Here is a 24,062-nt window from a genome sequence, read left to right as displayed (position 1 = left end):
CTGTGTTCACATGTCACCTCTTCAAACTTCTAAGTATAAGATGGATAAGTTCTGGGGATATTATGTATAGCATGGTGACTCTAGTTACCAACACTGTATTATATACTTGAAAGTTGCTAAGAGAGAAATCTTAAATGTTCTCACCTCACACACACACAAATGGTAATTATGTGAGGTGATGGAGGTGTTAACTAACCCTACGGTGATAATTATTTTGTGATACATACATGTATCAGAACATCTTGTTGTACACCTTAAAGTTACACAATGTTATATGTCAATTATATCTCGATAAAGCTGGGAAAAAAGCCACCTCCCCAGAGAGGCTACCCCAGTGTCCTGACAAAATGAGGTTCCCCAGTCACATTACTTTACTTCTTGTTATTTTTATTACAGCACTTATCTATCCAAAATGAACTTGTTTATGTATTTGCTTACATGTTTGTTGTGTCTCCATATAATATACACATCACAAGACTGAGGTAGACCCATCATATTCACAGCTGTGTCTCAGCACCTACAACAGTTCCTGAGACTCTAGGCACTCAGTCAGAGTTTGTGGAGTAAATGAATGAATGAGTGACAATGTCTAGCATTGCTTCCCCTCCCAGTGACCCTTCCAAGAGAAAGCTCCTGCCCGTAAATCCCTGCTGAGTGGGAGACCTCCATAACCACATGTTCCCAAGTGCCCAAGGTGTCTGGCAAATTGGACAACAAGTGGATTCCTGGTACAAGTTGAAAAAGACAAATTCTCCAGTCCAGGGAAATGGAATTGGAACATGGAGGTCAAAGCAATTAAAAGGTATGGAGCCAGTGGGGCCCTGGAGCTGAAGGTGCATGGGGGATTGGGGGCTGCAGAAACCAGAGCCATGGGCAGGCTGGAGTGAGGGGTGCAGAAATGAAGGGCCCCCAGAGTGGAGGGGAGGACAGGAAAGTGAGGATTTTCTCCTGAATCCAGAGTAGCCCCACCTCCACCACATCCCTCACCCTGGTTTAAGTCTGCACAGAGCTCTTACTGGGTGATAATTTCTCGTTGTGTGTAACTGGTCTCTTCCCACTAAAATGTCAGCTCCACGAGAGCAAGCACCCTGTCTATCTCGTCCACCTGGTTCCTAGTAGGTGGGTAATAAATATTTGCTAACTGAATTGCTAAATGAGTGCGTGAATGACGGCCTTCCAAGTCCCTAAAGCCCCAGCTATTGGGTTTTCTGAGACTCCCTCCATTCTTTATCTAAAGCTCCTATTTCACCAGCCCATTTTAGGGGGCTCTATATTCCAAACAGACTCTCTAACACCCACCCACCCCCAGGCAGACAGACTGGAACTGTGATGCTTGGAGGCAAACGAGAATGAAGAGAGATGTCAGGGAAGAGTGCACAGTGGGAGAGGAAACCACGGCTTTAATGGACTGACTGACTCTCTTAAATGAGAGCAGGAGAGAAACAGATGAAGCTGAAACGCTGGAGGGACACTGCGGTGGATGCCAGGACTGAAATGCAGAGGATCAGGATCTCCCTGCATTTCAAGGCGAATATTCACAATGGTAATAACATTTCTACTCAATGGTAATGATGCTCCTTAACATGCACTGGGCTCTTCCTTGTGCTGGGCGCTACTCTAAGCCACTTCTGAGCATTGGCTGCCATAACTGGCCCTGATGCAAGGGGGGTGTCAAACAGGTGAGAATCGCAGCTAAGACAGCCTGAGAGAGGCTGGCTCAGGGCTCTGTGTTCCTGGATGGCGTTGCCGGGTCACCCAGGCACTCATGTGACTTGAGACATCCTTTCCGTGGTCCTCCAAAAAGGGTCTGGGGGCAGTTCCAAGGTCACTCTTTGTTGCTTTGAGATCTCACTTTGCCAGGAATCTGGGGAATTTGCGAGGGAGTTGGTCATTTGCATCCCAAAATGGTGGCATGTGGGTACTGGGGTACACAGGGGCTCTGTGACTGTCTGTGGGCATCCATGTTTATCCACAGGCACCTGTGAGCATCTACGTTCCGGACACATATGGAACATCTGGATACATCAGTGACTAGCTATGTGCATAGGTGCACATTTGTGTAAATTCAAGCGAATGCCGGTGTGCATCAGTGAGCAAGTGCAAGTATACATGCCTCTTGCACTGTTGTCCATAGCCATGTACATTCCCTTCATTTAGACGTGTTCACAAGCATTCTATTCCCATATACTCTGTGCACAATTTGTGAGCCCACGAGTCAGTCTGCATAAGGACATAGAGAGAGAGTAGCCACATATGTAAATGCACATTGCCTAAACCCACAAACAGCTCTGTCACAGTGTGCCCAACACACAGGGGAATGCCCCCCTCTAAATACCCACGACCCTCTGTGTGCTATTCTGGACAGCCATGTACATATGTGTATGACTATCCAGAAGCCACAAACATGTTACACATCTGTGTCCATTCAAGAACCCCCGCACCCTTCCATGTATAATCCTCCAGGTCCATTTGTGTTCATCCTGTAGCCTTGAACATTCCTACACTCTTCTCAGTAGGAACTGACATCTGTATACGTTCTGTCAGTTGCTCTCTTAGGTCTCCCCGACTAACTCATTAGCATTGCAGTCAGTCCTGAAATATTCCTGAAGAATTTATGCTTTACTAATAAGCCTGGTGTCCTGCTGAGGTCACATGGCACTTAACAAGGGCTAATGGAGCCAGCTTCGGCCAGCAGGTCTGGGGAATCCTTGTTTCCTGGAATAGCAAGAGAATGTTGCTATTCACACACCAGAATGAGCAAATTTCTCTTCCTTCTCACTGCACCAAATGTCCCAGCCAGTGCCTGTCTGCAGAACTGAAGTCAGATTTCAAGATATGTTTATGGCCCCGACACTACCCTGGCATCACACTAAGGGCTGTATCTCCAGATTTGTCATTATATCTTAGGCTGCATCACTCTGAGGGGAGCTACACTGAGGGTTGCATCAACAGACTGTGTGGGGTGGGAAGGGGCAGGCAGAGGTGAGAAGTAATCCCAAGGGACCTGGTAGGACTGTAGCAATGGAGGAAATGGAGACCCTGATGCCATGCACTGGGGGAGGGAAACTACAGAGGACAGAGGAGCAAATAGTGCATCGAGAGTTAGAACTCGGGGACTCCCTGGCGGTCCAGTGGTTAGGACTCCACGCTTCCACTGCAGGGGACACGGGTTCGATCCCTGGTCAGGGAACTAAGATCCCACATCACACGTGGTGCAGCAAAAAAAAAAAAAAAAAGAGCTGGAACTCAACTCTCCTGACCCACCAGTGCTGAAGGGGATGGGGAAACTCAGAGTGCATAGCTGCATGGGTGGCAGCGGGTGGGGGTGACCAGTTCCTCCTGGAAGTTGTAGATATTGTTATGGTTCTGTTATCCCTGCCGGCGGGGGGGGGGGGGGGGGCGGTCCTGCAAGGCATAGTTTGCCTTGCACTTGAGGATAAATTCTTAACCTGCAAGTGCAGACCTCCACAGCATGGCATAGGAGCCATTCTGTGCCCTGTGCCCTGCCATGTGCCACATCCTCTGTTGGGGTCCTCACGCTCAGGCATTCCCCACATGAGAGACACGCTCTGACCTGCTCCAACATGTCCCGTGTGCTCAGATATGTCTGGTGGCCATCGGACTCTCCTTACACGAAGGGACATGTTTGCCATGAAGACATACCCCAACATGTTCAAACATGCCACAACACGCCCTGAAATGCAGGGCAGGCTCCAACATATGCACACATGCCTTTGCATGCTCTGGGGGACCAGCAGGTCTCCAGCCTCTGCCTGAGTCTATGCACCTGAGCCCACCTTGCCCTTCCGGATGGATTGATAGGGCAGCAAGGAGAAGGCTGTTATAAATTAAACATTGAGACACCATCTGAGCACCAGACTGCCATCCACTCATTGGCTGATTTTCTCCCAGGAGGCTGCGGGACCTCAGGGTTGGGGAGAGGGCAGGGGAAGTGACTCGCTTAGTTAATTAGTCCTAATTGAGATATCTTTGTAAATATCCCTTTATGGAAGGACACGATCCCGTCATTTCCTGGGAATTTGCCATCTCTATTTGTCTCCAACCCCTGAGTATCGCAGAAATGACAACAAAAAAAAGAGCAGTCCGAAGGGCTGCTGGAGACTTAGCCGTGCTTCTGATAATGAAGGCAACACCGAGGGGCAGGCGAGGAGGCTCAGAGATACACAGAGATCCAGGTGGAGTGGCAGGCAGAGAGACAGGGAGATACAGGCAGGGAGAGATGGGGAAACTGAAATACAGGGCAGGAGGTGTCACAACAAGAAACACAGAGTCTGAGTGACACAGGCAGCGTCAGAGATGCAGGCTCTGAAATTCAGGCAGAGGGAGAGCCAGCCAGAGACAGGCAGAGAAACTTCACACCAGGGAGGACCAGAAGTGGGGACAGATGGACCACGCGTGGGCCGACAGACCTCCCTCTGCCTTTTCCTGCCTCACCCAGTCTCCCCATCTCCTGGGCAAACTACCCGCTGCAGCAGCAGCAACAATGAAGCCTGATTCCTCTTTGGCCCTTGCAACCCTCCCCTTCTCTCACCCTCCCCCACTCACTCCTGCAATCATCTCCCTTGTTCAAAATGAGCTTCTGCAGCTGCAGCCCAGACAGCTGTTCCATCTTGGAGCCAGCGCTGGGGCCTGGTGGCTGGGTCCTAGAGGGATGCCCTCCTGGGCAGCAGAGGGGAGTGGGAATGGGGGTTGGAGGGCACAGGGTCACCTAGAGCTTGGGCACCCACCCACCTTTTACCCCGGGCGGAAATCAAAGCTTGGCCCCCATTCCCAGCATCTCCAGGGGTACAAACGTCTCCTCCTTTGTCCCCCCCAGGGCCTTCAAGGGCTGATGCTGGTCTGGCTCATCCTGTCCCACTCACTGAATCCTGCCCAACACCCAACATACGTTCTGGCCCTGTCCTGTCTCAGGAGCCCTCTTAGGTCTGAGAATTTGAGTCTCTCCCCCACTCCCTGTCAGGGTCCTAGACTGTGATACGGTAACTATGGTGATATGGAAACAGAATCCTAGAGAGAGAGAAACAGAATCCTGACAGACAGACATAGACTGAGAGACAGAGATGGAAGAGATATAGTGACAGAGACACAAAGAGGCAGAGATGGCAGAACCAGAGACAAAAGAGACACATAGAGATAGAGACACACAGAAAGGATGAAACAGACTTAGAGACAGAGATAGAGACAAGACAGAGATGGAGAGAAAACAGAGAGCAGGATAGAGACAAAGAGACGCAGACATGAGACACAGGCAGACAGAGATAACAATCAATATTCACTCAACAAACTTTTTATTGAAAGTCTATCATATGTTGTAGATACATAGTGAAGACAGAGAGGAATAAAGACAGCTAATGAGACAGAGATATGTGAGAGAGAGACACACACACACACAGAGAGAGACAGACTCAAAATACAAAGTTTAAAAATAGAGAAGCATCAAGGCTGAGACAGACAAGGACTGAGAACCAGCTTGGTCCCTCAGATCTCCCAGTGGCAACTTCTTCACTCCCACACACAAACACACCCAACCCCACATCAAACTCTCAAAGTGCCTGAGCCTCCCCCAGAAGCCTGCTTTTTCCTCTCCCAGCTTTGCGGTTGCTCCTCTTTGGAGCTTCACAAAGAGGCATCAGCCGACCAAGGGCAGGAGGTGAGAAGGATGCTGGGGGCATGAAGACACCAAGAGGCAGAAACCAGAGCTTTCCTCTGGAAGAGGAGGAAGCCAGTTTTAACTACACTCAAGCAGCCCCAAAGCCCAGACCACCCTTCCTTGGTAGCTGTCTATGGTGCTGTTGTTGGTGCCAACTGTATGGGCAAAGGCAGCATCTCAAGCCATTTCTATATGTTGCATCAAGCTTGGGGTCTAGAGTGGTAGTCAGGTATCTGCCTATCTCGCCAGATCCTCAAACACACCACCTGCCATCCCATCCCAATACCTTCACACACCCTGTTCTCTTGGCCTCTCTCCCTCCATGTTACCAGCTCTGTCTTTGCCCAACTCTTACTCACCCTTCATGTCTCAGGGCAAACATCACCTCCTCAGGGAAGCCTTCCTTGATCAACCATTCCCAACTTCCTGCCCTCACAGCCCCCACCAATCTTTAATTATATAGCCATTTGCACAATTCCAAGTTCACTGTGTCTCCCTATGAAGCTTCGTGAGGGAAGAGATCAAGTCTCCCTTGTTCACTGCTCTATCCCCAGCCCCCAACACAGGACTTGGCACACAGAAGAGCTCAGTGACTGCTAGTCAGGGATGACTCTGCTCTCTGGTGGAAAGATCACTCCATACCCTTATGTGAGAAAGTGGCAATGTGCACATTTGTTGGACATCCATTCAAACAGAGAAGGGTTGAGAAACAAAGACACGAGAAAAAAAGCTATAAGAAACAGACACTTCTGAGCCATGGGAGAAGACTAAGTGGTCACAGAAATACTCATCAAGGCTCAGAAGTTTCACCGGGGGGACAAAGGGGCAGTGGTCTCATGGGGCAGAACTGAGACCATTCAGGAAATACCTATGGCCCCAAATGAGAAAATTCCAGTAATAAACAAGAGGGACAAAGTTTTCACTCAGATGGCACTTCCATTCTGTGGGTGGTAAACAAACAATTACCAAGATGATTTCAGATCATTATGAGTACTGAGAAGATAATAGAACAGGTTCAAATAATAAAGTGGGGACACTGTAGCTGGGGTGGTCAGGGGAGCTCTCTCTGAGGAGGTGATGTTTGAGCTGGAACAGGAGGGGTGAGAAGGAGCTGGCTAGAGGAAGGACTGGAGGAAGGATGTTCCCAGAGGATGGGAACAAGTGAAAAGTTCCAGAGGCAGGAACAAGAAAAGCAGCAAGGGATGGAAGAGTGATCCAAGATCTGAGACTCAGGCAGGGGTCTTGTGATAATAATAGTGATAATAATAATAGCGAACCTTATAGGCACCTTCCACATGCCAGGCACATGGCTGAACACAATGCTATATGGTACAATCTACTATTATCCCCATTTTATGGATGAAGAAACTGAGGCTTACCAAGTTGGGCCAGGGTAAGGAGTTTAGATTTGGTGCAAGTGAGACAGCAAAATGTTAAAATGAGATAAATTTCATACTCACAATCTAGAAGGATTTTCTAACAATCAGGTCTTTTGAAAAATGCAACTGACAGCCTCATATTCCTTTCCTGCTCCAAACCCCTCCAAATCTCCCATCCTTTGACACTCAGAATGAAGTACAGACACCTCAGTCCAAATCCCTTTGTGACATGGACCCCTCTGGCCACTCAGGCCACCTCCACACTCTTCCCAACCTGGCACATTGTCTTCAGCAACTCCGAACAGCTTGCCGTGTCCCTGTCCTCAACAGGATGTTCCTCACTTCTGAGCCTTTGTCCATGCTATTCTTTCCGTCTGGAATGCCCTTGCTCTGTTTTTACCTGGCCAGTTCCTTCTCCACTTTAAGACTCAGTTGGACATCACCACCTCCAAGAAACCTCCATTGCAACCTGGCTGATTTCAGTGCCCCTCTTCTGTGCCCCGACAGCACTCCAGAAATATCTCTGTCTCTACACATACCATGTCGTGTCACAAGTACTGTTGATGAGACAGCGATCTGATTGAAGTCAGGGCATTATTCATCTCTATATTCTATAGTCTAGGACCCTTCCCAGTACAAAGTAGGTGCTCAATAAATATTTCCTGACATATTGAGGTGTTTGAGCAAAAGCCGTAAGTCCACAGTTAGGAGCAGGTGAATAGGCAGGTGTGGGTCAAATCCACAATATGCCTACTTTTCTCTCTACCTCCTTGGTCCCTACCCTGGTCCAGCCCCCATCATCACTCACCTGGACCAGTGCTGTGGCCGCCTCCCCAGTCTCCCAGCTCCCACCCTCACCTCCTACAGTCTGTCCTCCCCACAGGGGCCAGAGAAAAACTGTGAACACCTGAGTTAAGTCCCATCCCTCCTTTGCTCAGCACCCTCCCTGGCATCCCATTTATTCACTTAACAAGTATTTATTGAACACCAACTATGTGCTAGACCCAGTGCCAGGCACTGGGACTCTGTCAACAAAAATGGATTTTGAAAAAAATCTCTGCCCTCATGGAGCTGACATTACAGTGGGTGAGAATCAGACAACAAAATAAATGTCAACTACACCGTGAATGTTAGAAGGTTAAAAGTGCATGTTGAAAAGGAAAGCGTGAAAGGAGGAGAGGGAATGCATGAGAAGTTGCAAGTTAAATCTAAAATCCCTGCAAGTCCCTCTCCCCCGAACATGATGTGGCTCCCATCACCTCCCTGCCCTCACCTCTTCTCACTTTCCCCCCTCACTCACTCTGCTTCAGCCACACTGGTTTCCTCACTGACGCTCCAAAATTTCAGGCATATTCCCACCTCAGGGCCTTTGCACTTGCGGTTCCCTCTGCTTACTTCCTTCAGATCTCTGCTCAAATGTCGCCTACTCAATCTAAAATAGTCCCCCCCCAGCACTCTCCACTCCCCTTATATTGCTCTATGCTTCTTCATAGCACATGTATCACCATGTATTATAAATTTATCTGTATACTTATTTATTTCTCCCCTACCCTGCCCTAGAATGTCAGTTCCACAAGGACAAGGATTTCTGTCTGTTTTGTTCACTGTCATATCCCTGGCACTTAGAATAGCACCTGGCACATAGTAGGTGCTCAATAAATATTTGTTGAATAAATGAATGAGTGAATGAATGAATGGAGATACCCTCCAAGAAAACTCTTATTGTAGAATAAGAGGAAGAGGGATCAGTAGTGTATTTAAGGTTGTTCATAAATATTTGGCCACTCCTCTCTGTCCAGGTCATAGTAGGACCACACTTATCACCCTCTTTGAGGTTAAGCATGCCATGTGACTTGTGTTGGCCAATGAAATGTGAGCAGAAGTAACGTGTCACTTCTAGGGAAGAGCTTTAGCAGCCAGTGGGGGCTATGCTGTACCTTCCTTTCCCTGCTTCAATGATCATGTCACCATAGAGCCTCCATCATTCCAGGTCCATGACGACCATGGACAGAGCTCTCCAGCCAACATGGATACATAGTTCAAGCACAAAATAAACCTGTGCAGTATTAAACCACCGAGATATGTGTCCACTTGTTATGGCAGTGTTACCTTGCCTCTCTTGGCTGATACTGAGTATTGGGGTCCTTCCCCCCCCACCCCGCACAGAAAACTGTCAAGAAAACACATAGATTCTGAACTTTGGTTCTTACTGGGAAGTCCTCAAAGAGCTTCTTGCTGATAGCTGCTCAGACCCTCCCTGTTCTTCCCATGAGGAAAAGGGTCCTCCCCAAACAGAATATCCCTCCTCCATCTCCCCTTCCTTCCCTCCATCCCTCAAGGAGGAGGGGATGGACAAGGGCATAACATATAGGATGTAGGTAACTCACTTCAGGCCCCATAATGACGGCAGCCGCTGGCAACGGGGCTGACAACTCTTAGTCTGGTTCTGAATTTATGACCCCCAGGTGAGAAGCTATTCCACTGAAGGCTCCCATCCCATAGGGATGGTTTATGGCTGGGAGTTGGCCAAAGGTAGTAGCAGTGGCAGCTTCTCCCTCCCCCCACCCCTTTCAGAGATGATCTGTAACACCATCTCTCAGAATCTCTTAGAATGCTAAACTGTTTCTCTGGATCAGATCGGGGAGGGGAAACCAGAGACAAGAATGGCCTGAGGGTCTGGGCTCACCCCTACCTCACAGAGGTCGTTTTTTAAGTCAAGACCAGCATCCAACTGTCTGCCTCATGACTGGGAATTCTCACTACCTGGGTTCCGGAACCCCTCAGCTTACCCACGTTGGTGCTCTGTAGCTTCGTACAACTCCTCCTTACTGAGCATCTACTCTGTGCCTCCTCACTTCCATTTGTTCTCCCCAATCCTTAGGAAGGTGGATTAGTGATTTAGACACTTGACAAATATTTATTCCATGCCTATTATGTGCTTGGCTACAATGTCAAACAGAGCAAACGCTCCTTACTGAACACCTACTATGCACCCAGCCATCTCTCCATTTGAAGATGGAATCCTTATGAAGATGTGATTGTTGATTCAGCCACTTGACAAATATTTATTGTAGGCCTACTCTGCATTAGGGCTTAGGGTTCAATAGTGAGTAAAACACAGATGTTCTCATGGATCCTATGGCTTAATGGGGACTCTGAACTCCCCTTGACTAAATGAGGATATTGGAGTTTAGAGAGATTAAATAATTTCCCCAAGGTCATACCACTAGTAAATTGCAGGACCAGAATTCAAACCCAGATTCATCTGCCTCAGAGTCCTGTCACTAACTGAGCATTTACTATGTCAGGCACTGAGCTGGGATTTTCAAGCATATACACACTTGACATAGAGGAGGTACTCAATTATTCTGTTGAATAAACAAAATGGGTGGATGGATAGAGAGATGGATGGATGGAAGGATGGATGCATGGAAGAATCGATGGAGAGACAGATGATGGATAATGGGTGGATGGAAAGATAGATGGGTGGAGAAGTGGACGAAGAGGTGGATGGGTGGGTGGATGGTTGGATGGATGGATGGGTAAATGGATGGATAGGTGACTGGACGGATGGATGGGTGGATGAAAGGATGAGTGGAAAGATGGATGGATGGAGAGATAGATGGAAGGATGGATGGATGAAGGGCTGGATGGTAGACCTCTTACCCACAACAGTTCTGTGAGGTAGGAATTATCATTCCCATTTCATAGATGGGAAACCGCAGCTCAGAACGGTGATGTCACTGGGCCAGAGTGCAACTCGTGGAGCAAGTTAAGGGAAAGTCTGGATTTCAGCCTATGTCTATCAGACTCCCAAGGCACTTTCCTGAGCACCCTCATGTCACAGTCCCCTCCCAGGTCCTACCCTGAGTCCCTTGGCATCTCATTCCATAGAGCTCTTCTGGAAAGGCTTAGCGAGACTGACGGATGGGGTGGGGATCAGGAATGGGAGAACTATTAGCTTTCAGCAGGTGATTTCATGGAAGCATTGAATCAAGGTCCTGTTAGCTACAGATGGGCTAGAGTGAAGACCAGGTCAGTTTGGGTACACACACACACTCACACTTACAGAAAACTCATGAGACACACAGGAATCCACCCACATGCATACAAACTAGGCGCACACACCATTCATAGACCATTCATAGATACACACGTGAACATATATGCACACACTTCTAAAGACATACATGTCCACATTTATATGCACAAAACATGTACTTGTACATATTTGCAAAGACACATATACACACACAAAATCATAACTCAGAGACATGCTCTTGTACACTATGTACACGTTCCCCAGACATACATGCTCTCATTTACCCATATGCTGTACATAATACATGAACACATTTACACTGACTCAAACTTTTTAGATGGTAGGGGAGGGGAATCTGGCTTCTGATTTCAATGAGACACCATCTCTCTCCCCCCCTCAGAAGGCAATAGCAAGAAGTCTGTCTCAGACTCATGTATATAAACTTATATGCACACATGCAATTACATACATGCAAACCCATAGTCTGCAGACACATCCACACCCAGACACAGCGAGTACTCAGGGACACACCCACACTCATTCTGGGATGCACCCTCATATACAGGCAGACACACTTGTGCCCTCATGCTAGCAAAGCACATAAACTTTCTCACACCCTCCACTCACACACACACCCATACACACACCATGCATAGATAGATACACCAGGACATAGTCAAATATTGCTTGATGTGACAGACACACAGATAAACACTGTTTCACACATTGGCTTCAATTCTGAGGATTTAAACTGCAAGCCCTCACCTGGGCCAAGCCCAGTGACAATTCCCTCCGGGAGCTGGACAAAGCCTGAGCACAGGGCACCCCCCTCTCCACTTGCCCAAAACCCTTGGGAGCAAAGACCTCTTATCTTTCAGTGTGGTGGCAGTTAGAGGCTAAACAGGGGGGCTGATGAAGTTGGCGGAACATCAAGCAAGAGAGGGAGCCCCCATGAATCCCAGTTCCAGGTATTGGGAGGAGTACCGAAACCAGATTGAAGAGGGTAAGGAATGGGAGGGAAGGGGCATATCTGGAGGAGGCTGAGGGAAGCTTGCAGTGGAGGATGTCTCCTCCCCTCTCCCCAGGACCCCAGGACCACCATTATTAACCCCGAGGGAGTGCCCCCCAACACACACATCCTGCCCTCCCCTCACCCCCCAGCCAAACTCTGTGGCTTGGGAAGCTGGAGGATGAAGGTGATAGAAGAGGATAGGATGGGACGGGGGAGGGGGCAATCCTGCAGTTTCTGGGGGCAGCATGAGCCCCAGCCCCTGCTCCCACCCCAGTATGAGACCGGGCCTCCTACGGAGGGTCAGTTATGGGAATAAATATTCAGCACGTGGTGAGGCAGGTAATAAGGAGGGAGATGCAGGGGGTGGGGTGTTGTGCAGGGGAGAGAAAAGGAGAGACAGACAAAAAAAGATACAAAGTCGGAGACAGCGCGACAGAGACAGACAGAGAGGAAAATAGGGAAGCAAACCAGAGGAAAAAGAATAGAGTCAGACAGAGAGAGACAGAAAGAGAGAGACATAGAGAGACGGGGAGAGACAGAGACAGAGAGAGAAGAGAGGGAGAGAGACAGACAGACAGACAAGGGGCTACTCAGAGACACCGAGACACAAACAGGGAGAGATGCTGAAGGTGGAGACCCTCGGGGACCCCGAGACTTCCCTATTCGGAGGCAGGGTTCCAACCAGCCGCCTGAATCTATCCTCCAGCTCCGCCCCACTCAGCCCGGACCAGGCTGAATTCCGCAGCCCTTGCCGCCTGCGCCCCGGGGCCAGAGCGAGCCTAGTACATTGCTGGCGCTCGGACACTGCACACTAATAATAAGAAATAATAATAATAACAATAATAAAAGGCGCGGAGGTGGCTGCGGGTCCTAGGGCTCCTCTGCCTCCGCGTCCAGCCCCCAGCCCCGGGAGGGCGCTCCCCGGCCGGGCGCGCCGGGAAGCTGGGGGGCGGGGGCCCCGGGGGCTGCTGCGGCGGCAGCGCGGGCACCACGCCCCCCGGGAGCGCCCCCTGCGCGGCGGCCACTCACGATTTTCTCGGAGGCGCCCGCGCGGGACACGGTGCCGTTGAGCCCCACGAGCGAGGGCAGCGTCTGCGACATCCAGTTGGTGACCATGGCCATGGTGCTCAGCACGGCCCCGATCTTGAGCAGCGGCACCGACATCGCGCCCCCGCCTCATGCCCCGCGGCCGCCCGCCGCGCGTCCCTTCTCCGGCCCGCCGCCTGGTGCTCGGTCCCTTGCCACCCAGCCGCCCAGGGGGCGCGAGCGCGAGCTGGGGGGCCGGGGCCGGGGCCGGCCGGGGGTCTCGGGGACGCGGGCTGCGGCTCGGCGCGCCCGGCGGGCTCCGCTTATAAAGCGCCGCCTCGGCCCCCCCCCACCCCCTCCCGCGCCTCCCACAGCCTCCGCGCCGGGCACTTCCAGCCGCTGTGACGTCACGGCTCCGGCCCGGAGCCCGGCGGGGGGCGGGCGGCGCCCCGGCTGTCCCCACCCCTCTCCCCCGGCCTTGCAACCCCCTCTGTCCGGGATCGCCCCACCCCGCAAGGGGCCCCCTCCGGCGGCATTCCCCAGCTGCGCCCCCCCCACGCCGCGGCATTCCCAGCCCCGCCCCCAGCGGTGTTCCCGCCCCCGCCCCCCGAAGCGAAGTATTCCCGGGCCACCCTCGGCTCACAGCCCCTTTCAGAGCCCCGGGCGCTCGGCCTGCGTTTAAATGGGCAGCCGCCCCACCCCGTGCACCCAAAGCTGGCAGGGGGCCGGAGTCGCAAGTCCCCACCCACCTACTGTTAAGACACCGACCCCGGCTCCCTAAAACCCGGGAGAGCAGGTATGGGGGGGGGGGGTCCTCCGGTGCGCTCCCTTGAATCGGGTGGCCAAGGGTTTCCTTTTCCTTGGGGAAGGGGCTTCCCTGGTACCAGGACCACTTTGGGGACCACTTGGTTGTTTCCGAACGAGGGAAGCCCAGAGTGGCGGGTCCGAAACCAACAGGCGATTACTGGGATGCGGAGTGGAGTCACTTCTGCATCTGCAGCAGGAGGACCCCCATGACTCCAAGGGGCGGCATTATAACCCCAGACGGCCGAGACGGGAGCTAGCCTTTTGCCGGCAAGTCCCAGCTGGGTCTCCGCTCACAACTTGGACTTGGGGTGGGGGCGGGGAACTGATACTTCGGACCTTCCTCCAGACCCCAGGGACCAGCTCCGGGGCCCGCCCCTTCGAAGGAAGGGGGAGTGCAGTGCCCCCAGCTTTGCACCCACGCACCAGCCGGCGGCGGGGCGGCGAGGCCGCCAGGAGGAGAGCCCGGCTGGTTTTAATTTCCTCTGTTTTCCCTGCACTCACGCCCCCTCGTGGCGTCCCCGCATCACCTCGCGCTGCCGCCGCGGCCGCCGCAGTCGCCCTCAGTTCGCGGCCGCCGCCGCCTTATGGAGGCGGCGATGACTCAGGCCTTTCCCTGGGCCGTGGCAGCTCACCGAGGGCTCGCCTCGGGGAGAAGCGCTGAACATGGGGGTAGGGATGGTGGGGGTCTTGAACTATCCTTTTTTTTTTTTTTTTTTTTAAGCTTAACAGCAGGGAGAGGCAGGTTCTGCCCCTATGTGACCTCCAGCAATGACCTCTCTCTGCCTCAGTTTCCTCATCTGCAAAGTGGGTGGTTGTAAGGACCCATGGACCTAATACGTGTAAATGGCTCCTGTGTCCTGAGAATCAAGTGAAAGCTTTATTGAACATCTACTATGTCCCAAGCACCGTAAACAACAGATTTAAAAAAATGCCTGCCTGGGACTTCCCTGGTGGCACAGTGGTTGGGAATCTGCCTGCCAATGCAGGGGACACGGGTTGGAGCCCTGGTCCGCGAGGATCCCACATGCCGTGGAGCAACTAAGCCCCAGCGTGGCAGCTACTGAGCCCGTGCTCTGGAGCCAGCGAGCCACAACTGCTGAGCCCCTGCACCAGAACTACTGAAGCCCACGTGCCTAGAGCCCGTGCTCCACAACGAGAGGCCACCGCAATGAGAAGTCGGGTGCTCCACAACGAAGAGTAGCCCCTGCTCGCCGCAACTAGAGAAAGCCTGCGCGCAACAAAGACCCAGTGCAGCCAATAATTAATTAATTAATTTGTAAAAAAATGCCTGCCTATGTGGAGATGAACATTCTATGGGATAAGACAGACAACAAATGGGGGTGGGGTGGGGAGTAAAATACCTAGGGTATTGGGAGGAAGGGGCATATGGACTAAGTAGGGGAGTAAAACTTTAATCGAGGTGGTTGGGGAATGTGACATTTGATCAGAGACCTGAAGAAGGTGAGGGAGGGAGCCATTTGGATATCTGAAGGAAGAGTTCCAGGCACCAAGAACAGCAAGTGCAAAGGCCCTGGGGCAGGAGAATAAGTGTTCAAGGAACAGGAATGAGGCCAGTGTGGTTGCAGCAGAGTGAGCTGGGGCGGACTGGGGAGAGTTGATGCTTGTAAAGCACTTTGCCCGGTGTCTGGAACATGGTGTTTCATAAATAGTAGCTGACATTGTAATTATTTGCAACTGACAATGAGCTTTAAAAAATGAGATGTCTCCTTGCCTACTTGTACTACAGCTTGCATTTATGGGTGCTGAACACTTTGCAAATACACTTGCTGAGTACTGGATGCAACCGCCCATGAACAGTACAGCAACTTCCCTATTTACAAGAGAGGAAACTAGGCTCAGAGAGGAGAGGGGACCAGCTCAAGGTGACCCAGCCCATAAATGGGAGCCCAGGATTTGGACCTAGGTGGGTCTGATTTCAGACCCCAAAACCACTGGGCTCCAAGCCCTCCCTGTTTAGATAATCTGGAACCCAATGATACTCTCTCACTCTCTCACCATTGGTGATGTAGGAAACTGCCCTGCCTCCTCCCAGCCAAACTTCTCCAAGGAGTGGTCTACACTCATGTTTGCACTTGCTCTCTCTGCTTCCTTACCTCCCATCTCCTGTATGCTTCCAAAACTCCTCTCACTAATGGCACCAGTGACCTTACGATTTGCTGGTCCCACAGCCTCACACAAGCCCTCATTTAGTCACTCTTACAGGTAAGTCTTCATGAATAATTCCCTCCTTCTTGAAAGTCATTTGTCCCTTGACTTCAAGGCTGCACTATCACTGTCTCCTGCCTTCTCCCTAAATGTCTCCCACGGCTTTGTCCTAGGTCCCTAGCCCCTGTCATTCTGTATACTGTGCCTGGACCATCCATCACACTCACATGCAGGGTTTTGGTTCCATTTGGCACACTCCCACCTCAGGGCCTTTGCACTTGCTGTCTGCTCTACCCAGAGCACTATTACCACAGATACACATGTGGTTTGTTCCTTTACTTCATTTATATTTCTGCGCTATCATTGTGCAAGTCAGAGCAATGCCCTACCCTTCTCCAGAAAACTACATTTCCCAGGTTCCCTGGCACACTGGCTTCCTGTTAGTCTCACCCAATGAGAGGCACTGGAGGGAGACTGGAGGGTGGGGAGGAAGGGAGAGGCCAGGGTATTTCTTCTCTCTCTTTCTGCTTAGGGTGGGGGTGTGTATTCTGACAGTGGCTATACCTACTCCATGATCCCATGATCCCAGCTCCCACACAAGAACCTTTTCTTCATCACACCACCCTTCTGTCATGTCCCTCCAGTAGCTTTTTGTGCTGTGGTTTATTCCTGATCATCCCATCAGTTTGGCTTCACAACTCTTCCATCTCACACTTAACCAATTCTCTATATCAAATTTCCTCTCTTTGAAACACCTAGACTGGTTTGTTTCCCTGATTGGACTCTGAGTGATCTGGCTATTGTATCCTGAAAGACATCCCCTGGCCACCTCATCTACAATAGCAACCCCTCCACCCCCGTCCGCTACTCTGCTCTATTTTTTTGAACAACATTTGTCACCATGTGACATTATATTGTACTTTTATTTGTTTATGGTTTGTCTCCTCCACTAGACTTTCAGTTCCACAAGGGCTCCTACATGTCTGTGTTTTTACAGCCTCATCCCTAGGGCTTAGCACAGTGACTGGCACATAGTAGGTGCTCAAGAAATTGTTTTTTGACTGACTAAATGAATCTACAGCTGAGGCTCCCAAAAGCATTTCTGCAGCCCAGATCTCCATCTAGAGCTCAAACCCCTATGCCCATCTGCTTCTTGGACATCTCCACTTGTGTGTTTCACAGGACTAATAGCACATGACACCCACCAGAACAACCTCAATCAAAAAGACAGGCAGTACCAAGTATCGGTGATGAAGTGGAGAAACCTAAACTGCTTTCTAGTGGGAACATAAAATGCTGCAACTACTTTAAGAAACAATTTAGCAGTTTCTTAAAATGTTAAACAGAAATTTACTGTAAGACCCAACAATTCCATCCACCCAAGAGAAATGAAAGCATATGTCCATGGAAAGACTTGTATGTGAATATTCAGAACAGCATTGTTCCTAATGAATGAAACAATTCAAATGCTCATCAACTGGTGAATGGATAAACAAACTGTGGTACATGCATACAATGGAATGTCGTTCAACAATGAAAAGGAACGAACTACTGATACATGCTACAGCATGGATGAACCTCAAAAATATTTTGCTAAGTGAAAGAAGTCAGACACAAAAGGCCACATTTTGTATGATTAGTTTACACAAAATGTCCAGAGAAAGCAAATATATAGAGACAGAAATTAGATCAGTGATTGCCTGGAACTGGGGATGGGGTGGGGATGGCATGAGGGATCTTTTGCAGGTGATGGAAATGTTCTAAAACTGGATTGGGGTGATGTTTGTACAACTCTGCAAATTTACTAAAAGTCATTGAGTAGCACACTTAAACAGGTGGATTTAATGGTATATAAATTATATCTCAATAAAACTGTTTAAAAGGGGGAATATCCCTAAACTTTCCCTGCAAGCTCCCTCCCCCGAGGAGCCCTGCACTGACATGAGAATAAGTCCTTCCTTAAATTTTGCACCCTAGATTTCTTGCTTGCCTCACCCTGGTCCTGGCCCAAATGTACCCACAGTTAGAAACTACAGATAGTGCCCCTCTCACCTTCCTTTTCTTTCCCTACTCCTCCATTCAAATTATCACCAATGCCAGCTGAAATTGATGTAGAAATATCTCCAGAAAGAATCCCTTTCTCACTGTCACCATCATTACTCTAAACATCGTGTTGGGGAGTGCCACAGACTGAATGCCTGTATCCCCCCCCAAATTCATATGTTGAAAGCTAATCCCCAGTGTGATAGTATTTGGAGATGAAGTCTCTGGGAGGTGATTAGTTCAAGAGGGTGGAGCCCTCATGTATGGGATTAGTGCCCTTATACAGAGACCCCAGAGAGCTCCCTCTCCCTTCCATCATATGAGAACACAGTGAGAAGACACCAAGAAACTGGTCCTCACCAGACACCAAACCTGACAGCACTTTCACTTTGATCCTGGACTTCCCTAACTCCAGAACTGTGAGAAATAGATTTCTGTTGTTTATAAGCCACCTAGTCTATGGTATTCTATTATAGCAACCTGAACACACTAAGGCCAGGTGCCACGAAAAGAAATCTTTTTTCCCTGACCTGAAAATTATCAGGAGGAAAAAAGTTCATAACTCTCAGAAACAATAACAATAATTGCTAAGGTTTATTGAGTACTTTTCAGGAGCTCAGCACCATTTGCAACAATGTACATGTAATAACTCATTTAACCCTCAGAATACCACTATGAAGTAGATAGGGTTAAATTCCAATTTTTTTAAATGAGGAAATAGTGGCACAGAGATGCTAAGAAACTTTTCCCAGCCCCCAGGAATCTATCCCAGACAGTCAGGCTCCAGAGTCTGGAGCCTGTTCCTGGGTCATTTTGTCCTATTCAAAGGGGAAAGAATAAATGTTGATCCCTACCTCAAGCCACATACAAAAATCAATTCCATGTAGATTTTACATCTAAATGTGAGAGATAATAAATCTTTTCGAAGTAAATATAGAAGAATATCTTCATTACTCTGGGGTAGGCAAAGATTTCTAAAACAGGACACTAACAAGCACTAACCTTGAAGGAAAAACAGTTATTATTTAAACTACATTCAAATTAAGAAATTCTATTTATCAAAGACATCACTAAGAGAATGAAAAGACAAGCTACACAGTAGGAGAAGGTATTTGCAATCCTATGTCCAACAAATAACTGATATCCTAATTTTTAATTTATGTAAAAGAGAGAGAGACACAGACATAAAATTTGGATGTATAAAAACACATATTCTTACAAATTAATAAGAAAAAGGCAGATAACCTAATAGAGAAACGGGCAAAAGACTTGAGCAGGCATTTCACAAAAGGGGATACTCAAGTGGTCAATAAGCATGTGAAAAGGTATTTAAATATTATTAGTCATCAGGAAATGTAAATTAAATACAAAATGTGATACCACTAAACACCCATCAGAATGTCTAAAGTGAAACAGAAAGACAACACCAAGTGCTGGTGATGATGTAGAGCAACTCGAATGCCCAGACACTACTAGTGGGAGAGTAAATTGGTAAACTCTTTGAAAAGTCTTTGGAACTTTCAAAGACAGTTCAGCAGTTATCTCCTAAACTTCAATATATTCCTCCCCTATGACTCAGCAATTCTACTCCTAGGTGTATACACTTGAGTCTCACTATTTGTGGGTTCCATATTGTCAAACTCGCCTACTCACTACAATTTATTTGTAACCCCCAAATCAATCCTCATGGGGCTTTTGTGGTGATTTATGGACATTCACAGGGTAGCAAAAAATTGAGTCACTGACACACAGGTTCCCAATGGAGATCCACCACAGCCATGCTCTGGCCTTCTTGTTTTAGCTCTCATAACTGTAATCAAGTGTCTTTTTCACAGTCTACTTAGTGCCAAAATTTTCACGTTCTCGTGCTTTTTATTGGTGATCTCGCTATTTTAAGTGGCCCCATGCACAGCGCTAAGTTCTGTCTAGTGTTCTAGGCGCAAGAAGGTTGTAACATGTCTTCCAGAGAAAATACAACTTGTCGATAAGCTTCACTCAAGTATGAGTTACAGTGCCTTTGGCAGTGAGTTTGATGCCAATGAATCAACAATGTGTATTAAATAAGGTGTTTTTAAACAGAAACATTCATAAAAGGAGGTTGCATATTGTTTGGTCAACAAAAATGTCGTGACCAGAAGCTTGCAAGAATCTAACCCCACAATGATTCAGCATTCACTAATTCAGTATTCCCTAATTCTTTATAGAACATAATTACTCCGAATAGAGAATCTACTGTACATATATACCAAACAGAAATGTGAACAAGCATTCATTAAGGACATGTGTCAGAGTGTTTATTTCAGCACTGTTTGTCTCAGCCACAAACTTCACCAACCCAAATGCCAAAAAACAGTAGAATGGATATACCACATGCGATATATTCACACAATGGAACACCATAAAGCAACAAAAACAAGGAATCAATCACAAAACAATAATATGGAGGAATCTTACAAACATTCTGTGGATCAAAAGAAGCTGGGCACCAAAAACTACATGCTTAGTGACTTCATTAAGTTAAAAAGCAGGTCAAACCAGTGCATAGTGAGAGACATCAGCTTAGCTGTTACTCTTGAGGGGGCAGGTGGCAACTAGAAGAAGCATGAGGGGGTTTCTGGATTCTTGCAAAGTTCTGTTTCTTGACCTAGTACTGGTAACATTATGTCACTTCAAGACAATTTATCAAGCTGCACCTTTATGATTTGCATACTTCTTTGTAGATATGTTTTATGTCAGGAAGGAAGTTTACTCAAAAATATGAATTAAGGTATCAAGTATAAAACATAAGGGTCATTTCTGTTTGATGTGCAGCAGGTCAAAATGCTAGAAGTTCCAGTAGAAAAGCTAGAAAACATAAACCAAGCAAAACTCACTGTCCTTTGTAAGAAGCCAAGTGGTCTCTGTCAACCAACTCTGCCATCTTGGTCTCCATGGTATTTCATTCACACAGAGGAAAGGCATGAATTTACGTCTGCACATACACAGCTTTGCATCCCTTGGAACACAAATGGTGTTAATCTTCTAGCCTATGCCTGCTTTTAGTTTTTTGCTTGGTTACAGAAACTGTTTGGAAATGGTGTTGAATTCTCCCTGGAATTCTCTCTTGCCATCTCTGCTTTCCTGCCTGCTTCAGAATTCCAAGAGGAGATTCCAAAGGAGACAGTAGTCCTGGCTGAGGACCTTGGACACCAGACAATGAGAGGTACATTCCCCCTGTCCTCCCCCAAATATTAGTCCTACTATGCCTCTGGCTGTTACCAATTTGCCTCAGGTCTTGTTAGCTCCTGAAATAATTCTGTCTTCACACCTTTACTGTCCCTACTCTAGTTTCAGCCAAAGGATCTGTCCCTCACACAAATCCAACCATGTTTCATTCCTGGCTTTAAAACCTTCTATTTAAACAACAAAAAAGCAAACATCCCAGTTTTGAAAAGGAACAAAGGACTTGACTAGACATTTCTCCAAAGAAGATATACAAATGGCCAATAAACACATGAAAAGATGCTCAGCATCACTAACTCTTAATAAAATGCAAATCAAAGCCACGATGAAGAACCACCTTACACCCCTTAGGATGAGCTAGAATCAAAAAGTCAAATACTAACAAGTGTTAGTGAGGATGTGGAGAAAATGGAACCCTTGTGCACTGTTGGTGGGAGTGGAAAACGGTCCAGCCACTATGGAAAATGGTATGCATATTCCTCAGAAAGTTAAACACATTATTATCATACAATCCAGAAGACCCACCTCTGGGTTTACACCCAAGAGTTAGAAGCAAGGTCTTGAAGAGATATTACCACACTCATGCTCATAGCAGCATTATTCACAATAGCCAAAGGTGGAAGCAGCCTAAATGTCTATTGAAGGATAAATGGATAAACAAAATGTGTTCCAACCATACAATGAAACAGTATTCAGCCTTAAAAAGGAAGGAAATTCTGACACCTGCTACAACATGGATGAACCTTGAGGACATTATGCTCAGTGAAATAAGCCAAAAAGACAAACACTGCATGATTCCACCCATGTGACGTCCCTAGAGGAGTCAAATTCACAGAGACAGAAAGTAGAATGAAGATTGCCAGGGGCTGGGGGTAGAGGATGGGGAGTTGTTGTTTAGTGGGTAGAATTTCAGTTTTGCAAGATGAAAAGAGTTCTGGAGATGAATGGTGGTGATGCTTGCACCACAATGCAAATGTACTTAATGCAACTGAATTGTACACTTAAAAATGGTTAAGATGGTAAATTTTATATTCTGTGTATTTTGCCACAATTTAAAAAACGCTTTTATTTAAACACACACACACACACACACCCTTACTTGGCCCTGAGAACGATTCCACAGTGGGCTGTGTCGCACCCCTCCACTTCCCCAGTACCTCGCTCGGTGTCATTCACATAGGAATTACTAGAGAAATTAGGACTAGAAACAATCTGGCTCATTATGTGCTCCCCGTGTATTTTTCTTGGGAATAACCAGGATCCTCTCAGCACCTAAAAGGTAAGAAGCTATCTGCCATTTAACTCAATGGCATCAACCGACTCTGTGTCTTGGTTTCTTTCTTCTCACGCTGCGACTCCCTGTCTTCTCATCTGTTAAGCAGGGCTTAGATGCTAACAGGCACTGAGACCCTCCTGGGTTTCCCAGAAGCAACACAAGTCAGTTTCTGCACACAGACTTCATGGAACCTATTCTGACTCCTCTCTGTTCCTCTGGTTTCTCCTTGATTTGTGGCTGAGCTCTGGATGGATGAGGCTGTGAGACAGACCAGGCTTCCGCTCTGGGAGTGAAGATATGTCAATGTTCTTGGACAAGAGTTCCTGAAAAATGGGAACAAAATCTCCTGCCCTTGTCACAACTCCCTTCTCCCCAGCACAGCCAGGCTCAACTTTAGAGAAGTTAAATCTTCCATCCCAGTCCTTGAGAGCTCAAGCAGTCACCCAGCCTTGGTGTCCAGCATAAGGCTCAAAACACAGAAGGCTCACAATAAGGCTCAAAACACAGAAGGCTCACAATGGATGCTTTCTAAATGAATACATGAATGCATGAGTAAATGAACATAGCAAGTTACTGGCTCCCAGGCACTGACACTGAATTCTGGGGACACAGAGTCATTGCCAACACCAATTGTTGGGATTATGAGAAATCCACACACACGCCCACATGGTCAACCTGTATGGACACAGAGTAACTGTGCCCACACACCCACAAACATGATTATGGCACACACATGTCCCTGTGTCCAGTTTGGCCAATGCCAAGTACACTGTCCCTAAACATACACACACACACCCGTGGACACTACAGACACACTCCTATAGAGCCAGAGTTACAGTGAGGTGAGTCATGCAAGAGCAGAGGTGGATCCTGCCTTTATTTAAATTTTGATATTTTGTTCATCATGGATTTTTTGCATTAATTTTGATTTTCTTAAAATATTGCATTAAAATAGTATTTATCTTGGTCTCTGAGGCTTTTGGCACTCCCTTCCATCTTGCACCCAAGGCGAGTGCCTCGTTTGCTTCACACCCTGGTCAGGACCCTGGCTGACACACATACCCAGGGGCATCTGCCCACACGTCTTCCCCAGAGTCACAGGGACACACACACAGTCTCTGAACAAACCTCATTCTACCACTAGGTGTCGCCCCAGCTCCTTCATCTTAGGCTCAGCATCAACACCGCCATTCCTTAGGAAGAAAATGTCCAGTTCACTTGTTATCTGGGAGTCCTCAAGATTTCCTTTTACTTCCATCCACCCGGGATATTTGCATTTTCTAAAGGCGCCCTGGGGGAAACAGCATCCTAACCCCAAATAGTGGTGCCCTGCAATGGTGGAATTTTAGGCACAGATGAAGAAGATGGGTTTTCCTGATGCCTCGGATCCAGGAGCTGTGGTCGACTTGAAATGGGTA

The 24,062-nt window shown here is 48.1% G+C and overlaps 1 protein-coding gene across 2 annotated transcripts in view; it reads right to left on the bottom strand.

The window, feature by feature from the left end:
• The window catches only part of OLFM2 (olfactomedin 2), a 61,483-nt gene that overhangs the window by 33,198 nt on the left and 4,223 nt on the right, over positions 1–24,062 (bottom strand). The window contains exon 1 of one of the 2 annotated variants that reach the window (XM_061188790.1): positions 13,134–13,383. The exons of the other annotated variant lie outside the window; for it this stretch is intronic. Within the exon in view, the coding sequence (XP_061044773.1) occupies positions 13,134–13,268 (135 nt within the window). The 5' untranslated portion in view covers positions 13,269–13,383. Of the gene's footprint in view, positions 1–13,133; positions 13,384–24,062 lie in introns of those variants that run through there. 2 annotated transcript variants of the gene reach the window in all.

This window comes from Eubalaena glacialis, chromosome 4, assembly GCF_028564815.1.
Source record: "Eubalaena glacialis isolate mEubGla1 chromosome 4, mEubGla1.1.hap2.+ XY, whole genome shotgun sequence".
Taxonomy (NCBI): Eukaryota; Metazoa; Chordata; class Mammalia; order Artiodactyla; family Balaenidae; genus Eubalaena; species Eubalaena glacialis.
The sequence above is the reverse complement of the archived record's forward strand: the minus strand, read 5'-3'. Positions and strand labels throughout refer to the sequence as shown.